The 24,505-nt window shown below is 36.4% G+C and overlaps 1 protein-coding gene across 1 annotated transcript; it reads left to right on the top strand.

Moving 5' to 3' along the window:
* The first annotated feature begins 953 nt into the window (after positions 1-953).
* Positions 954-24,505, top strand: LOC121415810 (importin-11-like). Its single transcript, XM_041609140.1, has 27 exons — positions 954-1,047; positions 2,211-2,375; positions 3,652-3,752; positions 4,523-4,799; positions 5,257-5,389; positions 5,759-5,817; positions 7,017-7,065; positions 7,193-7,263; positions 7,698-7,925; positions 9,331-9,414; positions 10,030-10,107; positions 11,180-11,270; positions 12,201-12,248; positions 13,203-13,308; positions 13,684-13,847; positions 14,404-14,444; positions 14,947-15,012; positions 15,350-15,514; positions 16,539-16,654; positions 17,618-17,694; positions 18,569-18,648; positions 19,440-19,520; positions 20,148-20,243; positions 21,034-21,147; positions 21,552-21,763; positions 22,965-23,043; positions 24,036-24,505. Exons 2-27 carry the CDS (start codon positions 2,241-2,243, stop codon positions 24,192-24,194), a joined length of 2,910 nt encoding a protein of 969 aa, XP_041465074.1. The 5' UTR covers positions 954-1,047; positions 2,211-2,240; the 3' UTR covers positions 24,195-24,505.

The following is a 24,505-nucleotide window of genomic DNA, read 5'->3' as shown; positions in this document are numbered from 1 at the left end:
CAGAACCCATACAAACATATCCCTTCCCCGGCCCCCCCCCCCCTGACGATCGAGCTTGTAGACCTTTTTTTTTTTCGTTGCTGTCACTGTCTGTATCAGATCTGTATAGGGGCCCTGTGTAATCCCTGTGAATGTACTGCCAGCTATACTTCCTGCCAGTGGAGGGTATACACGAGGATATATACTTGATAGTTGATACACGAATCAGGCCTGGAATTACTATGATCAACTTAAGTAAAAAAAAAAAAATAAACAAATAAGTCATGGATAAACCCAATTTATCTTGGGCGGTTGGGCCCCACCATGCCTGCCCATAAAATTCGATGAAGAGAAATTTTCAAAGAATATGGAATACAATGTAAATATGATTATATCAATTATGGTCACTATTCTTGAGGTATACATTTTTTCTTCAAAATTCTATGCTACAATTAAAATGAGGGAAAATTTACCATTCGTTCAATCATATTTCTCTCTTGGGGCTCTTTTGTCCTTTAAGGGTTTTCAAAAGAAAACAAAATGATTTCTCCTCACCGTAGCCATAGGGGTGGATCATGGATTTTGCAAAAAGGGGAGCTTTCAGCAAAAACTGAAGGTCATTTCGTCCACGTTAAGTTTGACAGTCCAAAAAAAAAGAATAGAAAAGGAAAAAAAATTGCATACCAGCCAGGATGTGCATTTAACTGTTTTGTGAGCAATCTTTAAAATGTCTTAGCCTTCTTATTTTACACCCGATTTTGATAAAATTTTCAGTGTCATGCTTGTTGGATTTTTCTATTTCTATTCAAATCAACTTATTGTTGGGGTGGACTTTTTCTTTAAATAAGGGATATATTGCGTTCTGTTATGCAATATGAATATGACTTTTCAAAATAATATCTCCATATATGCATGACCCCTTTTTCTTTTCGTCCTCTTTGAAGGCACTGTACCGTACTTCAACTTCAAGCTACGCATGCTGACAAAAATAAAACGCAACATTTAAGAGTTTTACACTTTTCAACAATCTTCGATGCTGCATCACCTACAGACATTTGGAATAATTAGGTAATTAAGAAATCAATGCTGCAAAGTTAGTCGTTATTCGTGACGTGAAAACGTAGTACGTTCCCACATATAGGATTCTACGTTGGCGGAGCCGACGCGATGCTAATTAGCTAGGCCTATGGCCTATGCCATTAAAAAATAAAAAGGAAGTTCAAAGTCTCGTATCTCGTGAATAAATGTACCATATTTTTGTTAACTAGCGGGTTTTTGTAGTATTAATAATGGCGAATCCAATGGAAATACTCCTTTTTCATCTTTTCTTTAGTTTAGGATAAGTGTCAGAATGAGAATTGATTTCAAAATTTGATTGTGCGCTGGGCTGGAAATCCGTTTTGTATGACTAACTTCGCGGATCAAAGTTTTGTGGAGATGTAGTAAAAAAACTCATGCTCAAAAGGTGAGATATTTATAGCAGATTGGCAGCAAAATGCTATAGAATCAGTCAATACCACATTTATCTCACATTTTTTATTGTATCTGCTTGCAAAATGATATCGTGAGGCTTGTTGAGAAATTTATATTTTCCTCAAAACGGACGCTACGGTGACAAATTTGCTGATGTTTTGTCAATATTTTCAGGAATACTGAACTCGCCCTGAAGAAACTTATGCTCGAGGGTAATGTTAGGCTGCTTTTCATGTTGATGATGACAGATATTTAAGATATTTGATAGTTTTTGAGATAATGACCATCCACAAAGTATGGACACACACAAAGTTTGGACTCACTGCCATATATAACAGTGAGTTTGGTGCGATTGACTGTCCTAGCTTGTGAAATGAGTTTGACATGTTGAAGTTTGGAAGCGTTCCTCTACTGTTCACTACCTCTAATGCCACTGGAGATTGTTCTTACTCCAAGCCGATCGGGTACGAAAAAAAATGATGGTTTGAATTGCTCAGTCATTGTTAATGCGGGGGGGGGGGGGGAGGTTGACATCTCTGTACTGTTTTGATGCACTGAGATTCCTGTTTTGTGCAAGTTAGCAAAACTTAGTAGTGTGACAATTTTTTTCTATTTTAAAATCAGTTTTGATAAAACATTTCAGTGTCATGCTTGTTTTCTCTGTTCATTCAATTTTGTTTCTTGTCTAAGGTGGTTTGACCCATGGAGATCATTTTATACTTCACAGTAAACTTTGCTGTCTTTTCATAACCCTACAGTAGTCCATTTGATTGGGTTCTCTTTCTGAAATGAACGAGGGAGATTGCAATATTGTGTTGGAGGTGTTGACGAGAGCCACCAGTCAGGATACAAGTATACTGAAGCCAGCTGAACAACAGCTGAAACAATGGGAAACACAACCAGGTTTTCACTCTATTCTGCAGGTAAGCCAGTCTATTAGTATGAAAGGGATGGTCCGGGCTGATATCTTAATACATAGAGTAGAATTCACTGAGCAAAATGCTGAACTTCACCAAAATCGGATAACAAATAATAAAGTTGTAGAAGTTTAAAGTTCAGCAATATTTTGTGAAAACAGTCGTAATGAATATTCATTAGCTGGGCTGATGATGTCACATCCCCACTTTCCGTTTTCTTTATTAAATAAAATCATATTTTTTTTACCGGGTAATATGTCTCCCTTATAATGAAATAAGTTGCAGCAATTAATATCTAATGCACTAAATCAGTTGTCAATCCAATTTTTCTAGTTCTTGGAGGAAAAAATTTGAATAAACCTAATTTCATATAATAAAAATACAAAAGAACAAGTGGGGATGTGACATCAGCCCACCTAATGAATATTCATGACGACTGTTTTCACAAAATATTGCTAAACTTTAAAATTCAATAACATTTTTATTTGTTATCCGATTTTGATGAAATTTTTGGCATTTTGCTCAGTGAATTCTACTCTATTTATTAAGCTATAAATACTTCCAGCCCTTTAACCATCTTCTTACACTCCTCCTTACTTAAAATATTAAATTGATACTGATCAATTCTCGCTATGTTTTTTTGTTCTGTTTTGTCTCATACCCCTTGTTGGAGACCATTCTTGAGTGCTAATTCTCTATTTGTCTCATTTGCACAATAGTTTAAGGGTAAGCTTGCTTTGAACAATAGACTGATCAACTTTAATCCCTTATCTCAAAACTAATTTTCTAAGCTAGTCAACATTCTTTTCTCTTTAATGAAACAATGGGAAACATTGTATCGGGTCATCCAATAGTCATAGATGTAGATCAGCCAGAGCGAATTTTAGACATCATTGTAAAACTGAGAATCTCTTTCAGTATGGATACATAAGGAAAAATATCTGGTGACTTTGTGGGTTTTGCCATTCATGTCTGGTCACATTCAGTCAAATTTGCCATTTAGCCACTACTCTAATGTCTAATTTTCACTTGGGTTATACCAACTCTTTGTAATATCCTTTTTGTATAACTGCGCTTAAGTCTATTTGAAAATGTTTATCTTTTTTTTACCAAAATCATATTTTTGACAGAGTGCAAGTGATATGTAGATGAAATGGAAGCGTCAGACTATAAAAATGATAGACCAAGTGATTATTAGAAAAGTGATAGACTTTCTATATTCATTTTCTCCATAAAATGTTGTAATACTTGATGTTTTTTTTTTTTTTTTCTTTACACACAGACAATAATTCAGAATCACAATATTGGAGTTAATGTTAGATGGATGGCAGTGCTTTTCTTCAAGAATGGAATTGACAGATACTGGAGAAGGACTGCTACAAAGTAATTGTTTGTCATTACTTATTCAGCGGTATATATGAGACCTTTTTTCGGGGGGGGGGGGGGTGCACCAATGAATAAACTAAAAGGTGATCTTGCATAATTCAGTATGTGGCCATTTAAAGTTGTAGTATTCACAATACCCTTCCCATATTTTGTCATGTAAATCTGATTTTATTTTTTATATTGATTTTGTATCAGTGGGTATAAAAAGAATGGATTTGCAAGTAAGATAATTTTCTTTAGATAGATAGATAGATATGACTTTTTAGTTTTAACTATCAATACCAATCACTTTAGGGCCTTTTTTGTTAAGAAACACACTCATAATCAATTGAAAAGTAGTAATCAGTAGCAAAAATTTGAATGGTCTGTAGATTTAATGATTGACATAATTGATCAGTCCAATGACATTTGGTTGGAGCTAGAGAAGGGGAACCTCCCTTCTGTACCAAATCCTAGAAGGCTCGATTATGTGCTCCCTCAGTAGCAACAATTTTCCTTAAAAAAAAAAAAAACTTTCCTGTATCATACCTGGCACCTTACTAATTGATTAAAAACAGCTGTGTCCCATCATTTGTACACCCATGGCTGCTCTCTCCTAGTTCTGTTCTGAACCTCTCATGAGAGGCAGAGGGGTGAGAGTTCTCCAAGACCATTCTCATTAAGAGATAAGAGGGATTTTTTTTCAGATAAAGGGAGCCCCCTCCCCTTGGATATTAATGGGAATGCATAATGTTATGATAATTTATGTGATACTCTTTTATTTTTAGTGCCATCTCAGACACAGAAAAAGAGGGCATACGAGCCAAGCTGATTGCTCGCTTTGATGAACCTGTTGCTCCTATAGCTACTCAGCTGTCGGTCCTCATCGGCAAGATAGCACGCTTGGACTGTCCTAAGCTGTGGCCCGAGCTTGTCCCTACGCTCCTTGATGCTATCAAGCAACCCGATCTCCTGTATCAACAGAGAGCACTGTTGACATTACATCATGTAAATAAGACTCTAGCATCCAGGAGGCTTGCGACAGATAGAAAGCTGTTTCAAGAGGTTCGTATGACCTGAGCCAGTCAATTCTGGTTCAGTCCCCAACTATGGAGGTGGACGGATTCACCTCGCACTCATAGAGATTACCTCACACCCCCTTTCTCCACTTTGTTGCATCTTTTTTCCTCAACTCTACTTTCCTCCACCACTTGCTTCTAACATCAACAATATCTGAGCTCTCCATACCTTGGTCACATTTGCTATACGGTGGCCGTACGGCGAGTGGAAAACAGTCGTTTTATTCATTTCTATTCAAACCACCTATATGTAGCTGGTACAAAAAATGTTAAAACGGCTGTTTTCGACTCACCGTACGGCCGCCGTAGAACAAATGTGACCAAGGTATTAGATACATGTATGAAATTAATATTTTGATTGTTTATTCAAAATTTGCTGGTTAAAGTACAGTGTAGTCTTTCTGATACACTTCTGTTTCATATAATTTTTCCTATGTCTACAGTTGACAAGTAACATATTTGGTTTTGTGCTAAATCTGTGGAATACCTACCATGAGAAATTCCTCCAAGCAGCTAATGCAGAGGATCCTACTGCCATGGCCACAGCACTCGAACTCAGTGTCCTTGCACTTAAAGGTAAATCTTAAGTAGTAATATAAAAATTGTTTCATCATTTACAGGCAAAAAGGTCTTTAGTACTCGCTGTATTGGCAACATTTTTATTCAATTTAAGGAATCCTGTCAAGAATAGGGGCTCCAGAGTTGTTCATTTGTAAAATTTTCAATTAAAAAGCATTTCATATTTTCAATTAAAAGCATTTCATATCCAACCATAGTAGTTTTGACCCTAGAGGGAAAGTTTGAGTCATTTCACTGCAGGGTTCAAATTCTGTTAAACATACTTGTACCACCCCTCTCAAATAATGAAAAGGTAGTAGTGAAGCATACACTCTAAGATTTTTTTTTATTTCGTCGTAGTAAACAATTTTATTTTGATTAATTCAGTTCTCAGGAAGCAGTTGGTGTTTGGCACAACAGAACCGGGCAAGTCACAGGAAGCAATGGTAAGAATTTGAAATATGTAGATAATATTGACTGGCATAGAGGAGAACATCACTTATATTGTCAGCTACAGATTCATATTGTCCTAAGTCTTTAGCTGATGGCAACTTGGTTCTTGTAAAGGGCAATATGTTTGATGTTCCCGAGAGTAGAGGCAGTCATTGCTGTTATTAGAGCAAAATCACGAAGATGCTGGAAACATTTTACCCTCTATATATTCTTGTGTCATGTTTATACTTGGATCTCATAGCTTTGTGGGTGTGACATAATTATCAAACAATATTACGGATGTTGTAGCTGCGCAGACATTCATTTAACTTGACGTGTATATCTTTCTATGCGTCGTCTGGTGCCCTGGATGCAAGACAGTGAAAAAGACGGTGACACAGCATTTGCTCTGGCGACAATTGCTCCAGGCTTTATTTCTTCTAAGATATAGTGTTAGGGTTGAAATAGGGTTTTATGTTAGGTTTAGGTTTAGGAGAGGGTATCCAGGGTTGAAGTTGGTCATTTGTTTTGTGTGTGGAATTTATAGCGGAGCAAATATTGCCAGAGCAAATGTCTTGGAATTTTTGGAACAAAAAAAGGTATGTTTTGCATCATCTCTGCTTGTAAAGTCAGTACTCGCAGAGAGACCAAGCAAAATATAAACATTATACCCAATCCATTCCCAATAAGGACAATACAGATTTATAAGTTACCTCAGATATCTGATATAGATAATAATGGTTATAAACCCTTATTTATGCTATTATAATCATTACTGCATCCCCTGGCATTCTGCAGTGGTGAATTTTAGAAAGTTTTCTTTGTTATTGATGCTGCAATGGCCTCTGCCACTGAAGAAGAAAAAAAAAACCATTTCAATCATTTTTACTCTAATCCCTGTAATTGATTTTTTTTCCAAAAACAAGTATTTGAATGCAGAATTAATTTATTTGCCAAAATTTATCTGGGTATAGAAAAAAACTAAGTTAAGGTTGCACTTAACCAGGGAAATTCTAAGGTATTTCATGAAGTATAAAAACAAGACACCAATTACTGGCAGTTATTCATTTAATCATACCTAACATAGAAATAGCATAATAAAAAAACACCCCTTTACTTTTTTTTTATAAAGTATTAGTAGAATTTTCAAGTGAAGATATTGTAGCATGCTTACATTAATCATTGTACCTTTTCTCTTTTTAAACACTTTCAGATGCTGATTCAGTTAATTTTCCAGAGGATACGATCCTTCTTAGAAATAAGTAAGTACCCAATTAACTCATTTTCGTCTGTCAGCTCAATGCTGATTATAAGCTGCTCAGTTCATTACAAACTGTTGCAAGATGTTATAACTTCTCACTTGATGTTTCATGTCTTTCCATATTTCAGGAGTACGGCTTCCAGCTAATCACACACTCCGGGAGAAATTGGAGAAAATGGCAATTTTGCACACAAAAATTGTAAGTCCATTTCAATATATGATAATTATTACTACCAGTATTCTATTTTGATAGGAAGGGGGTGAGGTGCAACATGACCTTCAGTGGGATGCCAAGTTTTTTATATTGAATAACAGGTAATATAGAGTTACACACAATCCTTGGGCATGACCCTGACCTCCATTTTTTGTTGCTTATTTCTTCTTTTGACCTTTTCATTTCTCTATGTTTTCTCTTTTCTCCTCTTTTTTTTATAAATTACATCCCCCATTAACATCAGAAATTACAGGGGGTAGTTGCCCTTGCCTGCTCTTTAGTGCCACCACTGGATATATGTCTATTTGAGAGTAATGAAGGCTTTTCTAGTTTCCTTTGCATTTTTATTTGGATACTGATGAATACCTTTGAATCTAGTAAAAAGGAAGATTTAATTTAATTTTACATCTTTGTTTCAGCTAATTGACTGTCAGGAGAGCTTTCCTCTGGCCTACATTGATTTCATCAGCAGCTCCTTGGAACTATGCACCTCCTGCGTGTTCTCTGATGAGAACAGACATCTCTTGTTTGAACGCTTCCAGGTTCAGTGCATGAACCTCATCAAAGCGATCGTCCGGTGTGAGAAGTACAAGGAACGGACCGGTCCGGATGAGGAGCCGGACCCTGTGACCGTCAAAGCTGAAGGGGTAGGAAGGCTATTTGTTCTGTTACAAAATTACTCTCTCTTATACCCTTTCTATTGAGATCATTTTTTGAAAGCCCTATTGTTTGGCCCAAACCTTTATGTGTGAACGCTTCGCCAGCACTGGAATTTAGTGCTAGGAAAGAGTTGTGTAGATTTAGCTGACCAAGTTGTTCTTTTGACTGGCAAAAATTGTGATCCTGATTGGAAAAGGGTGCCATATCACCTGGTTCTGGCAATCATAGTGTTCAACAACCCTGGGCTCTAAACCTTCTTAATTCATACCATTTCCAATTTCTTAAATTTTCTTCTTTTTTCTTTGGTCATTTCATGTTTTTCAAATTCAGTATTAGAAATATTACAAAGATTATACACATAAGAATATTAGGAAAGGTGTTTGGACATGAACATTAAAAAATAATGATATGGAGAGTTATATGCATACTGTTGAAGGTCCATATAATTGACATGAAATAAAGTGGAAAGTAGGTGTTATAATGAAAAGCTAAACAAAAGCTTGTCAATTTATACTTGCCTCATTTCCAATTACTGCATTTTAGAACATTTTCTTTTAAAAAGATAGTCATTGACATCATGATAAATAATCACAAGATGGTTTAATTATGCATATGAAATGATAATAATGCATATAAAATGTACCAGCGTGTTAGCTCAGTTGGTAGAGCGTCCATCTCACAACTAGGAGGTCGGGGTTTCAAACCCCAGCCGCGTCAGACCAAAAGACGTTAAAAGATGGGAGTTGCTGCTACCCTGTTTGGCGTTCAACAATAAAAGGGATAGAGCCTCGCCGATCTGGCGCTGCACGGTGGCTGCCGGGCCCACTATCAATTGGGCAGGACAATTTTTCGGAGTATTTCATTTCTGGTGTCTATTTCGAACAATAAAATATGGATTTTTTTAAGATAACAGTTAGAGGTCCATGGGAATGGTGATGAAATGATATGTGAAACAGATTCCCCTACTCACATAATCCATCTTGTTGTAAAGAGGTATGTCTAAAATCATTAAGATTGATATTCATTTACCCTGAGTTCAAATCATCTGGAATTATAAATCAATAATCTGAACTGATCATGAAATCGCCAAGCAGTATCAGGCGCCAATTATGTATGCGGGCACACAATGCAATGGGATCATCTTAAAACCTGAATTCATCAAGTTTAGCTGGCTGGGGGTCTCAGAGATGTCTGTAAGACTGCATAACCTCATTCAACCACCTTATGATGGGTGCATCCCATTGACACATTGCATAATTTATCATCACAGAAGTTCCTGATTTATAATTTTACAAGAGGGATGTATACAATTTTAAAGATTTTACGGATGATGATTTGTATTGCACAAATCTATTGAATATTGAATGTTCCTTTTTTCACCTTTATACACAGGCAATGAAGGGATTCTTCACTGAGAGCATTGTCACAGAGATATGCCAAAGACTGATTATGCAGTACTTTCCTTTAGGACAAGAGGTAAGCTAAGTGACTGGTGTGTCAGCATTTCTTTGGGGACCATATGATATTCCTTCACCTGGGTTGAATGTGACAAATATGTAGTTCAATGTCGTATGGCCTCTGTTTGTCATATGTGTGGGTTAAGTGCTTAGAAATGTTTTATCAAGCGCTGTACAAATGTTGCATATTATTATTATTATTGTGAAATGTCATATAATCATATTATAAAAAAAAATGGTGACAAGAAGACTTCATACTTCATCATAGTAAGGTTGTTTCAGCCCAACCATATTGGGTAACCTGCAGAGCTGGGCCCTGTCTTACAAAGAGTTACGATTGATCCGATCAATCGCAACTATGGACAGCCATCAACATGATCTATTATTCATGTTTGTTCAAAATATTTTCTAACTGTGATGTATATTCATGCATTCATTGTTTTCTTGAAAATTCACTGTGCTTCTCTTTGTTTACAAAGGACATTGTGCAAATTTCCTGTAGAAAAATTATGACACTGATGGATTTCCATAGAGTTGGATGGGGGCCCTGGTCTACCAGCCATTACCCTGTTTATATTGAGTGCATGATTCAGGTGCTTTGACACAGTTAGCTGTTACTTTGATTTTCTTTTAGGATCTAGAGCTTTGGGAGTCGGACCCTGAAGGCTTTGTGGCAGATGAGAGTGGCGAATCATGGAAATTCAGTTTAAGGGTAAATATTTTTTTTTTCATTTTTTTCTTTATGTGTCAACTCCTTCCACAGGGTTCTTTATTGTCAGAATTCTTAATTTTAAGACAAAATTTTCAGACAAAATAGGGAATGAACAGGTTGCGTTTCTACATAACTAATCTTTCAATATTTGCCAATAACTTTATTTTCTTTAGTACGCATCATAGCTCATTTATCTAATGCCTTCCTTACACTGTGAAATTCACTGCACCGAAATTTCGGAAATAAAATCAAATATTGCTTATCCACTAAATTTTGATTGCATATACCATAAAAGTCACCCAGCAAACCGACATTCATATCATAAATCATACCACTTATACCATTCTCAATTTGTATGACCTTGGAAATTTTCACCTTTTACAAAACTTAGTGAGAATTACTGTGCCATCTGATTTTTCATACCTTTTGTAAAAGTGAGAAGTGAGCGCCCTTGCATGAATTAGTACTTTTTAAAGTGTCAAGAAAGAAGAGATGATGAGCTAGCTTTTTTTTCCCCCCTTAAAATGTTTCTTTTTATCTGGGGGCCTTTTTAATAGTATAAACTCTTTGGGGATGCTTGGTATTATACAAATAATGAATGTTTATGAGAGCAGTGGACAGAATACGTTATGAGGTGAAAGATGAAATGATCCATTCAACTTGGCGTAGCTGCGTTGAATGGATCTTACATTTCATCTTTCACCAAATGAAGTATTCCGTCCATTGCACTAATGAAAAGAAAAATTCATTATTTGGTTTATTATATGACATCAAAAAATTGTTTTTTTTTCATATGAAATTTATGAATTTCGATGCGAAACATGCTCATGCAGTGCGAGTTAAGTCTGTTAATTGTTACGTCATTACAACATGCGCACTGCTGGTGCATGCAGCTGCAGTCTCGGTGCGCGAGGGCAATGGACAAAATCATATGGATCCAAAATTGCACGGTTGATGACATCATCACAAAGTAGGCTGAATGAACGATATCAACAACCAATCAAATCACAAGGATCTATCTAGGTGTCATATAAATCAAAATAATATTTTTCCACTGTGTTATATTTCTCAGCCTTGCACAGAGACATTATTCATCACCCTTTTCCATGCCAATAAGCCAGTCTTCATCCCAGTTCTCATTCAGATGGTTCAGAAAGTTCAAGGTAAATTATGATACATTGATTCTTTTCTATTTTTGTCTTCAGAGGGCTGTGATATATACTAACTTTCATATTCTTTTTCCACATATTGGATACCTTCCCTTTGTACATGCATAATATTGTATTTGAAAATGCACATCAGTCTGTGAAGTTTTGTAATCATCTATTATGAATGAATGATGTTTTAGTCATTATTCTATTGGAACACTTGTAGTGTTGGGGGGAAAAAATCCCAGCAAAATATTGATAATTTTTCTCTCAATTATTTGAGCAAATATCATATTCTTAGTCCTGTCTGTCTCTTTCAGAACTGTAATATGTAGATTCTCATTCAAATGTCTACAAGGAATTTTATTATTAGCATGATCTGTAAATCAAACCCTAGTTTTCATTTTAATAACCCTGTGCTCATGGAACCAGGATTGTAGTTTCTCAAAGTCAATTTCTGTCGAACGTCCTCAACAACCCTTAAAACATGCAGTAATAGTTAAGGTTTAATAGAAAGTTCTAGTGTTATGCAACTGTCGTGCAATCGAATTGCTGAGGTTTATTCTTTCTTATGGACAACAGTTTAATGAAATATAACTTAATTAATTTATGCCATGAGGGGGTGTTGCAAGATAATGTTTGCGATCAATGGCAATTTTCTGATGCAGACTCGCAATCGATATATCATTTGTAACTAGAGCAAATTAAATTTTACTGCTTGTTGCAAGCAGCAGTTTAGCAATGAAGTGCAAATTTGTAATTAATTGCTTGACCTGTGAATGATTTTTTTTAATCCAAAATTGACTTGCGAAGGACTGCATTTTTTTGCAATGCCCCATTAGTCAATAGGAATGAAATGATTAAATGAGAAGAGACATCATGCTTTAGAATAAATATAAAATTTTGAATAATGACTTTTCTCCCAAACTGCTTTGTACTGTCTAGATGCCTGTGATACAGAAGACATGCAGGTGCTTTTACAAAAGGAAGCTGGTAAGTGTTTCTGACAAAATCATAATATGAATAAAGCAATAGTGACTGGCCTCGGGGCGATACAACATATATTGCCCAAACAAGATTCATATAGTTGTAGACGAGGGCGTCATCAATTTAGTGAGGGCAATATATGTCCTTTCGCCCCCAGGCCAGTCAATATCGCTATTATTAACAAAATCAGACATCTAGAGCAAAATCATTAAAATTTAGATATTTTAGAGTTTAAGAATGGGAATCTAATTTGTCCTGTAGAGCAGACTGGGCCTCTGAACTTAATCATTGTGACGTAATTACAATGATACGTCCCTGGCCAGGGGAGGCAGTATCCAGCATTGTCTCAACTTGATTAACATTGTGACGTATAGCACTGCTCGGATTAAGGACACATACAAAAACACGTAGAATACCCGGATGTTAGCTCTGCCTTATTGCCCGCTACATTTCCACGCATTTTCTCATTGACTTTCCTGAGCGGGCAATAAAATGGGTCCGTGGATAAACAATTGGAAACCTATCGACCGACCATTTGATCACAGTCATAAGCAAGTAATAATGTATTAAAGTTGCCCTGCTTAGATGTCTGATATGGTTAATAATAATAAATATTCATCTTGAATGAACCTATCCCTAGAGTCTAGCCATTGGTTTCTGTTGGGTAGAGTTTTTTGCAGGGTTAACAGAGATGAAAATCATTTGCTCTTTGTAGTTGAACAAAAGTAATGTGTATAGTGTGTGATGTTGATATTACATGTAATTTATTGTTTTTTCAAAAGTGTACAGTATTTGAGTCAGGCTGCATTTGAGTGTTATTTTTACAGTGCTGATTTTTATTTCATACATGTTTTATGTTCAAAATCACACTTATTGCACTGAGTGATATGTCATGCTGTATGGAAGCTGTTTTATTATATTCATTTTGCTGTCATGTGTTTTGTATTTTCATCCTCATAGTGTACAATGCGATAGGTCAGGCAGCTTTTGAGCTTTTTGATGATGTTGACTTTGATCAGTGGTTCACCTCCCATCTCATTAAAGAACTTCAAAACAAACATCCAAGGTAAGCATCCTAGAGACAAGAATAAGCAAAATATCCAGGGGCCCGTTGCAGAAGAGTTGCAATCAATCGCAACTCTAAAAATCATGCGCAACTTGATTTTCAACCAGTGAACAGCGCGCATATGGGACTTGCGATTGATTTTTTGGCTTGCGTTTAAATGCAACTCTTTCTGCAACGGGCCCCAGATGTGTAATTCCTCTTGAAAAAATATGATAGTCAAATGACATTCAGTAAAGTTTGTTTCTTTAGACTTGCCGAACATTCCAGTGTCGTCTGTATTCAACATGAAGGAGTGCATATTGTGGCGAGGTTCACTGACTTTTGAACACAACTATATCTCTCCATTTTTCTTTCCTTTCATTATCATTTCTCTAGATACAAGGTGATCAGAAGAAGAGTAATCTGGTTAGTTGGTCAGTGGATAGGGGTAAAGCTATCCCCCTCTCTTCATCCTACATTCTACGAAGCAGTCTTACCCCTCCTCTCATCGGACGAAGATCTGGTGGTCAGGATATCCGCCGCTCAAGCTCTCAAGACTGATATCCTTTTTAAAGTCAGCCTGTCTCAAGCTAAGAGTAGATTATTTACTAAGTTATTTTGATTAGGATACCAATATGAACCAGTTGTGCCCATTTGAAAACCTTCAATTCAATGACTGCAAAAACTATGTGAAATGCCATGAAAATCCCTGTAACATACCTGCATATTTAGGGTTCAGCGAATTGTGCTGTCCTGTTTATTCAGTTAATTTCAGATATAGTAAGATAATGACTTTATCATGCAAGGTGAGGAGAATAATTTAGTAGCAATGAGATAATATCTATTGGTCTTTAATCATTCTGCCAGTTTGATGGAAAATTTCTTTTAACCCATTGTTAAATGAATTCTCTAACAGTCTTTAGACATGATAGAGCAATCACATGTAGATTACAGTATGTAATTTCCGTGCATATATGTATATATATCAATGTAGAAATCAAATGAGTTGGCTATTTTTGTTTACTTTGAATGATAGATATAATGAGAAAGTACCAATAAGAGAGAAAAAGATTTTTAAAATCATTTTTGCTTTGTTCCTTGACCGACCTAGTGCACCTGTAGATGATTTTGAATTCAAGACAGAAGCCTTCCTGCCAGTAAGTTAGCAGAATTTAATTAACATCTTTAAAAAAATGTGAAACGGTATGTTTTTAAGAAAATATGAAGGTTCTTGTTGCATTGTGCATTACTGTATCATGCACAGTTTATTACATGAGATCATCTAGCTTTATGAGAGCTACCTGAATATAATAAATTACATGATCACATTATAATGAGAGATGTATAGCAATTTTTTTCAGTCCTTGTACACTCTGAACAGACACTTCCATATTTCTTTCTAAGTACCGGTTATTATTTTTTAGATTAATCTATTCATATATCATGAATGCTTATTTTTAGATAGGTACTTTTAGAAGTCAGCATCATTGTATTTCTTTTTTTATGATTGCTTAAGGAGAACATCTGAAAGTTTTTATATTATTTATAAAAGTGTTTATTTCAGATTTTTCCTTTAACAGTATAAACGAATGCAAGATATAAAGGTGTCATTCAGTATAATAAAACATATATGTATCTTTTTTTTTCAAATTCTCTCAGTATCTAGATTCCAGTTTTTCTATGCTCTTTCAACTTCTACAAGATGTATCAGAATGTGATACAAAGGTAAGTGCAATGCCTCCACTCGATAATTCTAACTTGGTATCTTAGAATTTATGCTTCGCAGGTATGTAATGGAATCTTTGGAAAACAAGCGCTGCCAAAATCATGAAAATTTCCAAGAAAATTCTTTTTCATTAATGTGCAGTTAAAGTTCCGGCTTTTGGGGTAAAAAGTGTGCATGTTCATGGTGAAGCCGGTTTTCTGGCTGTTTGGGTTCAAAGGGTTATGGGAATGCTGCCTTTGGTATGGTATGCCTTGGGAATCCACGATTTTGTTAGATCTATCCTTTTAACTTATTCTTTTCATTACCAAATGACCGTGGTTATTCTGTTTCTTTCAGATGAGCATTCTTCATGTGATGTCTTTCATCATTGAAAGGGTGGGGCCAGAGATTCGCCCCTTCTCAAATAATCTTGCCCAGTACTTACCCCTCCTGTGGGAGGACTCGGCAGAGCATAACATGCTACGATGCGTCATCCTCTCAACTCTCATTCATCTTGTTCAGGTAAGAGATCTTAGAAGGGGTGAAATTTTACCCCCTTCCCTACCAAAGTTGCCCAGTAATTACCCCTCTTGTAAGAGAATTTGGTAGAGCACATTTTCAAATTTGTTTTATTCTTACAACTTGTATCTGTCTTGATCTCTGATTGCTGTTCATCACATTATACAAATTAGGATTATTGTAGCATTTTGGTTTTATAGCATCTGTATGTTTAATACATGAATGTCAATGCAATGGTTATGTAGTTTATATGATTTGTGTTATCATTCTAAGATTTAGCAATTTAATGATTAAATTTTCTACAATAGGGGGTGTTGCAAGAAGTTATTTGCAATCAATCGCAAATATTCTGTTGCAATTTTACAGTTGATCACTTTTAACTATAGCAAATCAGATTACACTCCTTGTTTCATGGAGCGAATTAGCAATCTATTGCAAATTTGCAATTAATTGCACGGTATATGCTTCATTTCCGGAACGAAAATAGACTTGCAATTAATCGCAGGTTTCTTGCAACGCCCCATAAGTCACATTAAAGTCATGTTTCAGTGCCACCGCTCAAGTCATAAATGTATGATCTCTTTAGATGATTTCGCAGTAGCTCTCGTCCCCTCATCATGATCAGTGGGCCCCGCCTTACAAACAGTTACAATTGATCCAATCAATCGCTGCTCTATGAAAATCCATCTGTGTTATAATTTTTTCTCCAGGAAATTTGCACAATGTTCTTTTGCAAACAAAGAAAAGCACAGCAAATATTTAAAGTAGCAATGAATGCATGAATATACATTATAGTCATAAAATATTTTGAACAAACATGCATAATAGATGTTAATGTTGCTGGCTTTCCATAGTTGCGATTGATCGGATCAATCGTATTCTTTGTAAGACGGGGCCCTGATCAATGCAGTGACGCGTAACTTGCCATGCTCAATAGGGAAGTCACATGCAATTTTTTAGTGAGACTGAAATCTTTGTAAAAACACCCTCAGCCATAGAGAATATCTCTGTGTGTGTTCTTTTACAGGGCTTAGGACCACACAGTACCACCCTCTATCCCTTCCTCCTACCTGTCATCAAAATCAGTACTGACACCTCAAAGCCTCCTCATGTATATCTCATGGAAGATGGTGTGGACTTGTGGTAAGTACTGTACCTCACCCAGTCTGGGCCCGTCGTGGTCTAGTGGGTCTGACTTCCGCCTTTTGAAAAGAGGGTCGTAGGTTCGAATCCTAGCCATGGCGTGTCTTCCTTCAGCAAGAAATTTATCCACACTGTGCTGCACTCGACCTAGATGAGGTGAATGGGTACCCGGCAGGATTATTTCCTTGAATGCATGAGCGCTGAATGGCAGCTCGAGGTAAAGCCTGGGTTATAATAAGAACAACGCGCCTTGGTATAGATTATTTCTAGATAGATGGCGTTATACAAATGCCTATTATTAGTAGTAGTATGTCACTTCCCTCAATATTTTCAGATAAAAATATACAAGTAGATTGATGCCAAACCCTCACTTATCCAGCTATCATTTATCTGAACTTTTCAATTTTCAGACACCCTTTTTCCTTAACAATGAATATGAAAAGGGGAAAAATAGATATGGAAAACGATTTAGTGTGTGTTCATGTTATTCATTCTTTTTAGGATTTTAATACTTATATTTATGCAGACCAAACTTTTGCATTTTTATTTTAACCTTATTAAAGACTAACAGACAAATCCTGTTTTTATGCCTATTGAATGAAATAATAAATTAAAATAGTAAAACAAACTACCATTTTTGATCACACAATTAAAAGCTGAGATCGGGGGGGGGGGGGGGAGGCAAATTATCCCACAGGGGGCTATGCAATGTTAGTATGAGCTTGTTATCTAACACGTAATTTCATTGATATTTGTGCAGTGGTGCAAATCCCAAATTACATGACCAATGTCTTTCATTCACAACTGGTTTTTGAAACACCATTCCTATCCCTTCTCTGTGATTTTTGGCTCTGCTGATAATTGATTGAACAAAAATTGAACAAAACTCCCTATCACATGTTATTGCTATGCTTGATTACATTATGTTGAGCTATTTAATGTCTGTTGACTTTGATCTTGTAGGTATGATACGATACAGAATGCTCCTGCTATGACACCAGAACTCCTTCAACTCTTCTCTAACATGCCAGAAGTACTGGGTGAGTATAATATATCAAACAAGTTGACAGAGATTGTGATCTGATATTATTTTATTCACACAATGCTGAAGTTTGATCAACAAAAATAAGAAAAATAAGAAGCTTACGCTCCACTGTCTGTGCAATAGTATACAAATAAAGTGAGGCTCGAAGTGTGTTGGGTCAAATAAGCGCATGAGATAACTTAAGTAATTGTCTGAGGTTATCAAATGCACCTTATTGCTTGCTTGGAAAAAAATGCATGCCTGACATGGCAGTATAAATGATGCATGTCACATAATCTGCTTTAAAGCAATCATTTTATTAGGATCCACATATTTATTTTATAATTCCAATTGCTTCATTTGAAGAGTAAGAAGAAATTGCATTGATGAGTGAAAATTTTGCATTATTGTTATGGTTTTGTCATATTTACCTCTTTCCCTTAGATATAAGCCCGAATCAATTCTTTCAAACTGCCGAAGTTGGGATATCAGCTTCTCACTGCTGTTAAAAGTTGGCCAGCCAAGAGAGCTGTCATAACCGTTCATTTATGCATGCATTGGTGACCTGAGATATAGGCAGACCAAAGCTTTGGAGTATTAATTCCTGCCAAATTTTCCCCTATACTTGTTGGACTCTAAACACCTCTGCCCAACCTGAAACTGTTTTTAAATCAAGATTTGGGTACCTAAGAGGATATCACTGGTAAATGGGTAATATATGTTGTTGCTGAGTTGTACTCTTCTTTTTATGTGCAAGGAGCCATTGTCAAGTATTTTCAAGTTTCAGTTCAAGATTATTTTTTTAAACCCCAAAACATCACTTCTACATCATTCTATTTTGTTTTCTATTGTACTGCTCTTATCTGTTGATTGTATTTTTTTTATCATAGAAATGGCCACAGAGAATCTGAAGACATGTTTGCAAATCATCAGTTCATATGTAGTACTCGGAAAGGAACAATTCATGCAGGTAAAATACACCTATTTAATAACAGGCACGGTGTGCATATGGGTCATCAAAAATATGTTCACAATGTATGAAAGACATGGTCGTCTTTGCCAGCAAAGGACAAACATCATCACAGCCTCACACACATGCAAAACTTCCAATATTATCTGGACAGCAAAGTCATCACTTCATCAGTACTCGTAGTCAACAACTCTTTAGCCCAAATATGAAATCAGATTACAAACCAAGTCCATCATTGATGTTAACAAACTTGTGTGCAAATTCAAGCCAACGCATCATCGGCCTCATGACACAGATCGTACAGGTCCAACTATCCATGATATTGTCCCTACAATATGTCACAGAAAGATGCAGAGCTACTGGCTAAAATATGTTTGAGACAATAAATTATGATGTGCTTGCTGAATTTTGTTATAAAATGGAATTACCCACAGAATGACACAGGCAGCATGCATGCTACAAATTGCGTAATTATCCAGTGCGTTATAATGACACTTGCTCCAGCGACAATAGCTCCTACCGAAAATCTACACATCTAGTTAAACAACAAACTCCAAAGCTATGTGTTCTTGTAATCCTAATCTTCACCTTATTATGAACCAAAAGCCTATCTGTCACAATCCTAACTTTCATATTATATCTTCAGGGAAAATAGCATAGGAACAGTTGTCGTAGGAGCAAATGTCTTGCTAATACTGTTAATTATTCATGCTATGCTGTGATTGCTTTCATCATCAGTTGTGAATTGCATTTTATAATCATAGTGCATAATATTGTTTATTTTCCAATAGAGCCATGGGCAAACTGTAGCATCATGTACAACTGGTATAGTGTCAGAACTCAGAACGGAGGGTATTGCTGCAGTACTCAAGGTAATGATTATTTAAGCCTAAGTTCACAAACATGTACTAATTTTCCTTGGAAGGATCAGGAAAGGTTGCTCAGCTCATGATCACCAAGAAACACCATTCCCGGCAATAGCATCACTATGTGAGAAGTGAATGCTGAAAAATTTTATCACTTTAAGAAGGGACGCAACCCACCCGATAGCTATATGCATGTTTCTGGTTTAATTGGTCAGGTTTATGTTTGTGTGTCCTGTGCATGTGTCTTTAAGGCCCAGGTTTTTTTTTATCCCTCGTGCTATTCATCTTTAAAATGTAGGGGGGGGGGGCTTCCTTGTCAGTCCAGCATTTAAAAAGGTTGATTTCAAATTTTATATTTCATTGTTAGCTTGGTCAACATCACTTTATAAAATACGTTATGTTTTCCCTGACTATGCAATAACAGTTTTTATCACCCATTCCCAATTTGGTATACTTGCTTCAGACATGACATGCTGTGTCATGTCTCTTTAATAGTGGTGCATGGTCTATAGTCAATTATAATGTGACAATATCAGCTATACTATCGTCTCAGATACAGCTTTTGAATTCAAGTGGGGGTATTTTTTCTGTTGACGATTGATTGAAATCTTCATAACTGTATTTATTCTGCAGACAATTGAGACAGTCTTCAAGGTGTTCCCAATGGAAGGACCTCGACTCTTTGAGTCTTACCTACCAACAGTGTTTGAAGAGATCTTGAATAAAGATGTAAGATACTTAAGGATCGTTTATGTTTATGAGTTTGATGCATTGTCATCTATATAGCTTCTTGATAATTATCACTCCCATTCCTGTATGTGTCTACTTCTGTATCAATGAAATTTTAATTTCTTTAGTTGATTGTTTCTGCTTATGGTGATAATCGCGATGTGGAGCGTTGTGGCCCAGTGGATTAGTCTTCGGACTTTGAAACAGAGGGTCATGGGCTCGAATCCCAGCCACAGCGCAATTTCTTTCAGCAAGAAATTTATCCACATTGTGCTGCACTTGACCCAGATGAGGTGAATGGGTACCCGGTAGGAAGAAATTCCTTGAATGCTCAAGCGCCCGATCAAGGTAGCTGTGCTAAAGCCGGGTAATAATAGCAGGGCCCGCTGGGAGAACAGTTTTTGGAACTGAAGTGGCTATTATTATTATTATTACCCAACTTTTGTGAATATAACAACTCAGAATACTGAGTAACGATTCGAGAAGATTTTGAAGTATAGATAAGATATGTATAAAATTTTTATATCAGTTGGATAAAACATGCAGGCACCTATAATAAAGATTGGGGATGGGGGGGGGGGGGGTAAATGAATGGCACTTTAATTGAATCGTTGCTACATAGTTTATCATTGAAAAGAGATATTTCTTAAAAAATGAATTGCGCTTGAATTGAATCGTTGCCATATATTTTATCATTTAAAAGAGATGTTTCTCTATGAGTGAATGGCATTTCAACTGAATCATGGCTACATATTTTATTGTTTAAAAAGGATGTTTCTCTATTCTTCAGACCTACCCAATGGTGATGACCATGCATGTGTCTCTTCTCTCTCGGATCATCATTAAGAATCAAGACTATTTCTTCTCCATCCTTGATGGCATTGCCAAGAGCTGGAACACCACGGTGAGTTGCATTATATTCCGCAGGGGGTTTCACAGAGCTGTTTCTAATGTTTTGACTTCTTATAGGCACCTTGTCAAGGGAACCTGCAAGAGGCTTTGTATAAACAATTCCACATTTTATCGTTGAGGAAGTGTATCATGGAGAAGATTACACAAATTCTACGATCAATGAGCAATCAATTGTAGAATTTGATTGCTTCTCTGTATGATACAGGGCATTGATGTCATTTTCATTTTTGATTCGTGCACAAATTACAATCGCAGGATTGGTGATATCTCTTCATGATACTGGGCACATGCAGGTATCATGTTCATTTGAGAGTCATGCATTAATGGACAATTCCTTGTAGGATAGAGAGCACAGATATTAGAATGCACTCAACATCAACATTCCTCTTCTTCCAGCCCGATGAGTTACTGACCACCCTCATACAGACCTGGGTTAATTGCATGGACCAAATGGCCACAGCAGAGCGTAGGAAACTTACCGGTCTAGCGTTTGCGGCGTTGATGACCAGTTCGTCAAGGGCTGTCTTTGAAAGGTTACCAGACACTATGTACATCATTGTTGAAGTACTTCATGACGTTTGCAGAGAAGAGAGTGATCAACAGATAGAGTGAGAATCCCTACATTAATTTAATTGAATTAACCCTTTGAACCCTGAAGTAATAGGGGCAGCGGTGACCTATACCCTGAATTATTTGCACATATCGACCACATTCACAAACTCCCATGATTCGAGACCCAATGGCATATTCCCCCTCTAGTACCCGGACCGAGCCGGCTGAAGTTGTTTACCTTCTTGTCTTCTAGTCTACAAACAGAAATATCAACTTGAGTGTCTGTTTTGGGCTCAAAATCACTGTTTTCACCAAAGTCAGATATACCAATTGCTTCCCTATAGTAAGCATGTGACTCGCCGCGTATTACCTCACATACGACATGAGCAACCACAAAAAAGTGGCATATTTTGGCCATTTTTTATGTTAAATCCCTCCGAAATCATCGCCAACCTTGACTGAAATTATCAACTACATATTCGTACAAGTACTAGAAAGATGACATTTTTAAAAGATCACCTGACATTTAGAATCCATGTTTTTGAAGTCACATGGCTGCAGGAATACCGGCCTATCGGGTATATGCGCATTTTACTGATAGGCCGGTCGGGTTCAAAGGGTTAAGAATGTAATAATACATCTGTAAAGCATTTTATATAGACAGATGCATTAAACACTAGATGAAAGTGAAATATATATGATAATCATTATGTTTATGCCTATGACAACAGATAGAAATTACTTTCATTTGTGACTGCCCAACCCAAAACCCATAATGCATTTTACAAAATGAATTTGGAGTTTGGGATTTGGAAAATAAAAGAAGGTCAAGAAGAACCTCCGAATGGCTTGACTGAATGGGGAATTGTTTCAAAGAAATTTCAGGCTCACCCAAGCATGAGATATTTATGTTCAAACCTAAACCCTATTGAAGACTAAATGTTAGCCTCAGTGATTGACCATGGGGCTTTTTTTTGTGTATGGTCAATTACCTGTGTGAGGACTAAGTCAGGGAAATTCTGGAAAAGGATGGAAAATTTTATGATTTTCTTTAAGAAGCAAAAGTCAGGCATTTTTTTTCTTTTTCTTTGTGTTCTTTGGGTATTTCTTGAAAGTTATGGAAAACAATTCCAGATGTTTTCTAAATGACCTTCATTTGGTAATATTAGGGAATTCTGAAAGTTGTATGCTTGTAAAATATCCTATTTCAGTTCTCTCATCATTGATGTTATATTATTTTTCCCCTTTCTATTGCAGCTTCCTTGTCATGAGTGAAGACCATAGTGAAGAAGTTCAAGATGAATATGACACCCTGCATGACAAGAGAATGAGAGAGGTAAGGGGGATCAGGGGGAGGGGTTTCACAAAGATTTCAAGTGCTGCACTTAAATGTCTAGGTGTGTGAAGTATAGTCTAGTCTTTTACAATCTAGTCTTTTACATATTCCACTCTCTGAAAAATCTTGGGGCGATCGAGCCTTTGCTCATGCCGGACCAGCCCTGTGGAGTTCACTACCACAGGAGCTGAAGCACTCAGACTCTGCAACATCCTTTAAGAGCAACCTCAAATTGCATTTGTTCACCAGCAGGTATTAGGTTTGAAGACAGACATTTTTCCTCATTTGTAATTTCACCCTTTCTTGTACTTCTCTTCGTTCTCTTTACTTTTTTGGTTTGCTCTCTTCTAGCATTTAATCAAAATGGAAAAGACACTGTAAATCATATGTATTATCATTGTTATAAAAGGCATCACTGCATTCATCAAACCATACTAAAGGATGTGCATATAGATAAAAAAGATTGCGCTGTACAAATCTGGTGCAGGTCAGCATTTAGGCATGACTCGAATCATACTTACCTCTTTGTGAAACATCCTTCAGATAGGGATCTTGGTCTCGTCGTACAAAGGATTGAGACAGATTCAAATCAATATCTCAAAATGAGATTGATCTCACAAAGACTTGCGATAGACTCAAATCTATCTCAAAACCAGATTGATCTTACAAAGAGTTGAGACAGACTCAAATCACTTTAGTGAAATGTTTCTGCACTCTATAAATCTGTATAACTATAATTCACTTAAATTGGTTAGCAGGAGCAAGTTGTCACTATATGAGTTTGATGAGATTGAAGGAACAATGAACAATGGTTCTTATTTCCAGGAATTGTAGTTTAATATGTGAGTTAAGTCAGTATTTGACCTAACTTATTTTTTGCTGGTGATAAATATTTATAAGCTTCCTTGTTTTTTTTATTGAATTGTTTTAATATTGGAGAAGTAATAATGATATTAAACATGTAAGTTTATGTTTTTTTAAATTTGTTACAGCTGTCAAGGCAAGACCCTGTCCACAACACGTCGTTCCCAGAATACGTCAAGTTTCAGATGTCACAGTGTGAGAGACTGCATGGCCCTACTGTCTTCCAGCAAATCATGGACTCGATTGATGAAGAAGTCTTGCAACAGCTCAAAGGCTTTATTTCATGATCTTTTCTATAATGGAGAGACCCGTCATTATCATTGCTAGGTACAAATGAAACAGAGTGACATATTGCCCAGCTGTCTTCCTGCATATCATGGTGAGGATGCTTTGCAACAAAGTCAAAGGCTTTATTCCATGATCTGTCTCTGTGAGTAGATTGAAGATGCTTTATTGTTGGGAACATAGGAACAGTGTCACAGAACCGTACTAGGAAATCATGGACTTGATTGATCAGGATGTTCTGCAACAGTGTCAAAGGCTTTATTCCATGATCTGTCTCTATTACAGCACATTGAAGATGTCCCTGGCAATTAAT

Source organism: Lytechinus variegatus, chromosome 5, assembly GCF_018143015.1.
Source record: "Lytechinus variegatus isolate NC3 chromosome 5, Lvar_3.0, whole genome shotgun sequence".
Lineage (NCBI taxonomy): Eukaryota > Metazoa > Echinodermata > Echinoidea > Temnopleuroida > Toxopneustidae > Lytechinus > Lytechinus variegatus.
Note: the sequence above shows the minus strand (reverse complement) of the source record. Positions and strands in the feature narration are given on the sequence as shown.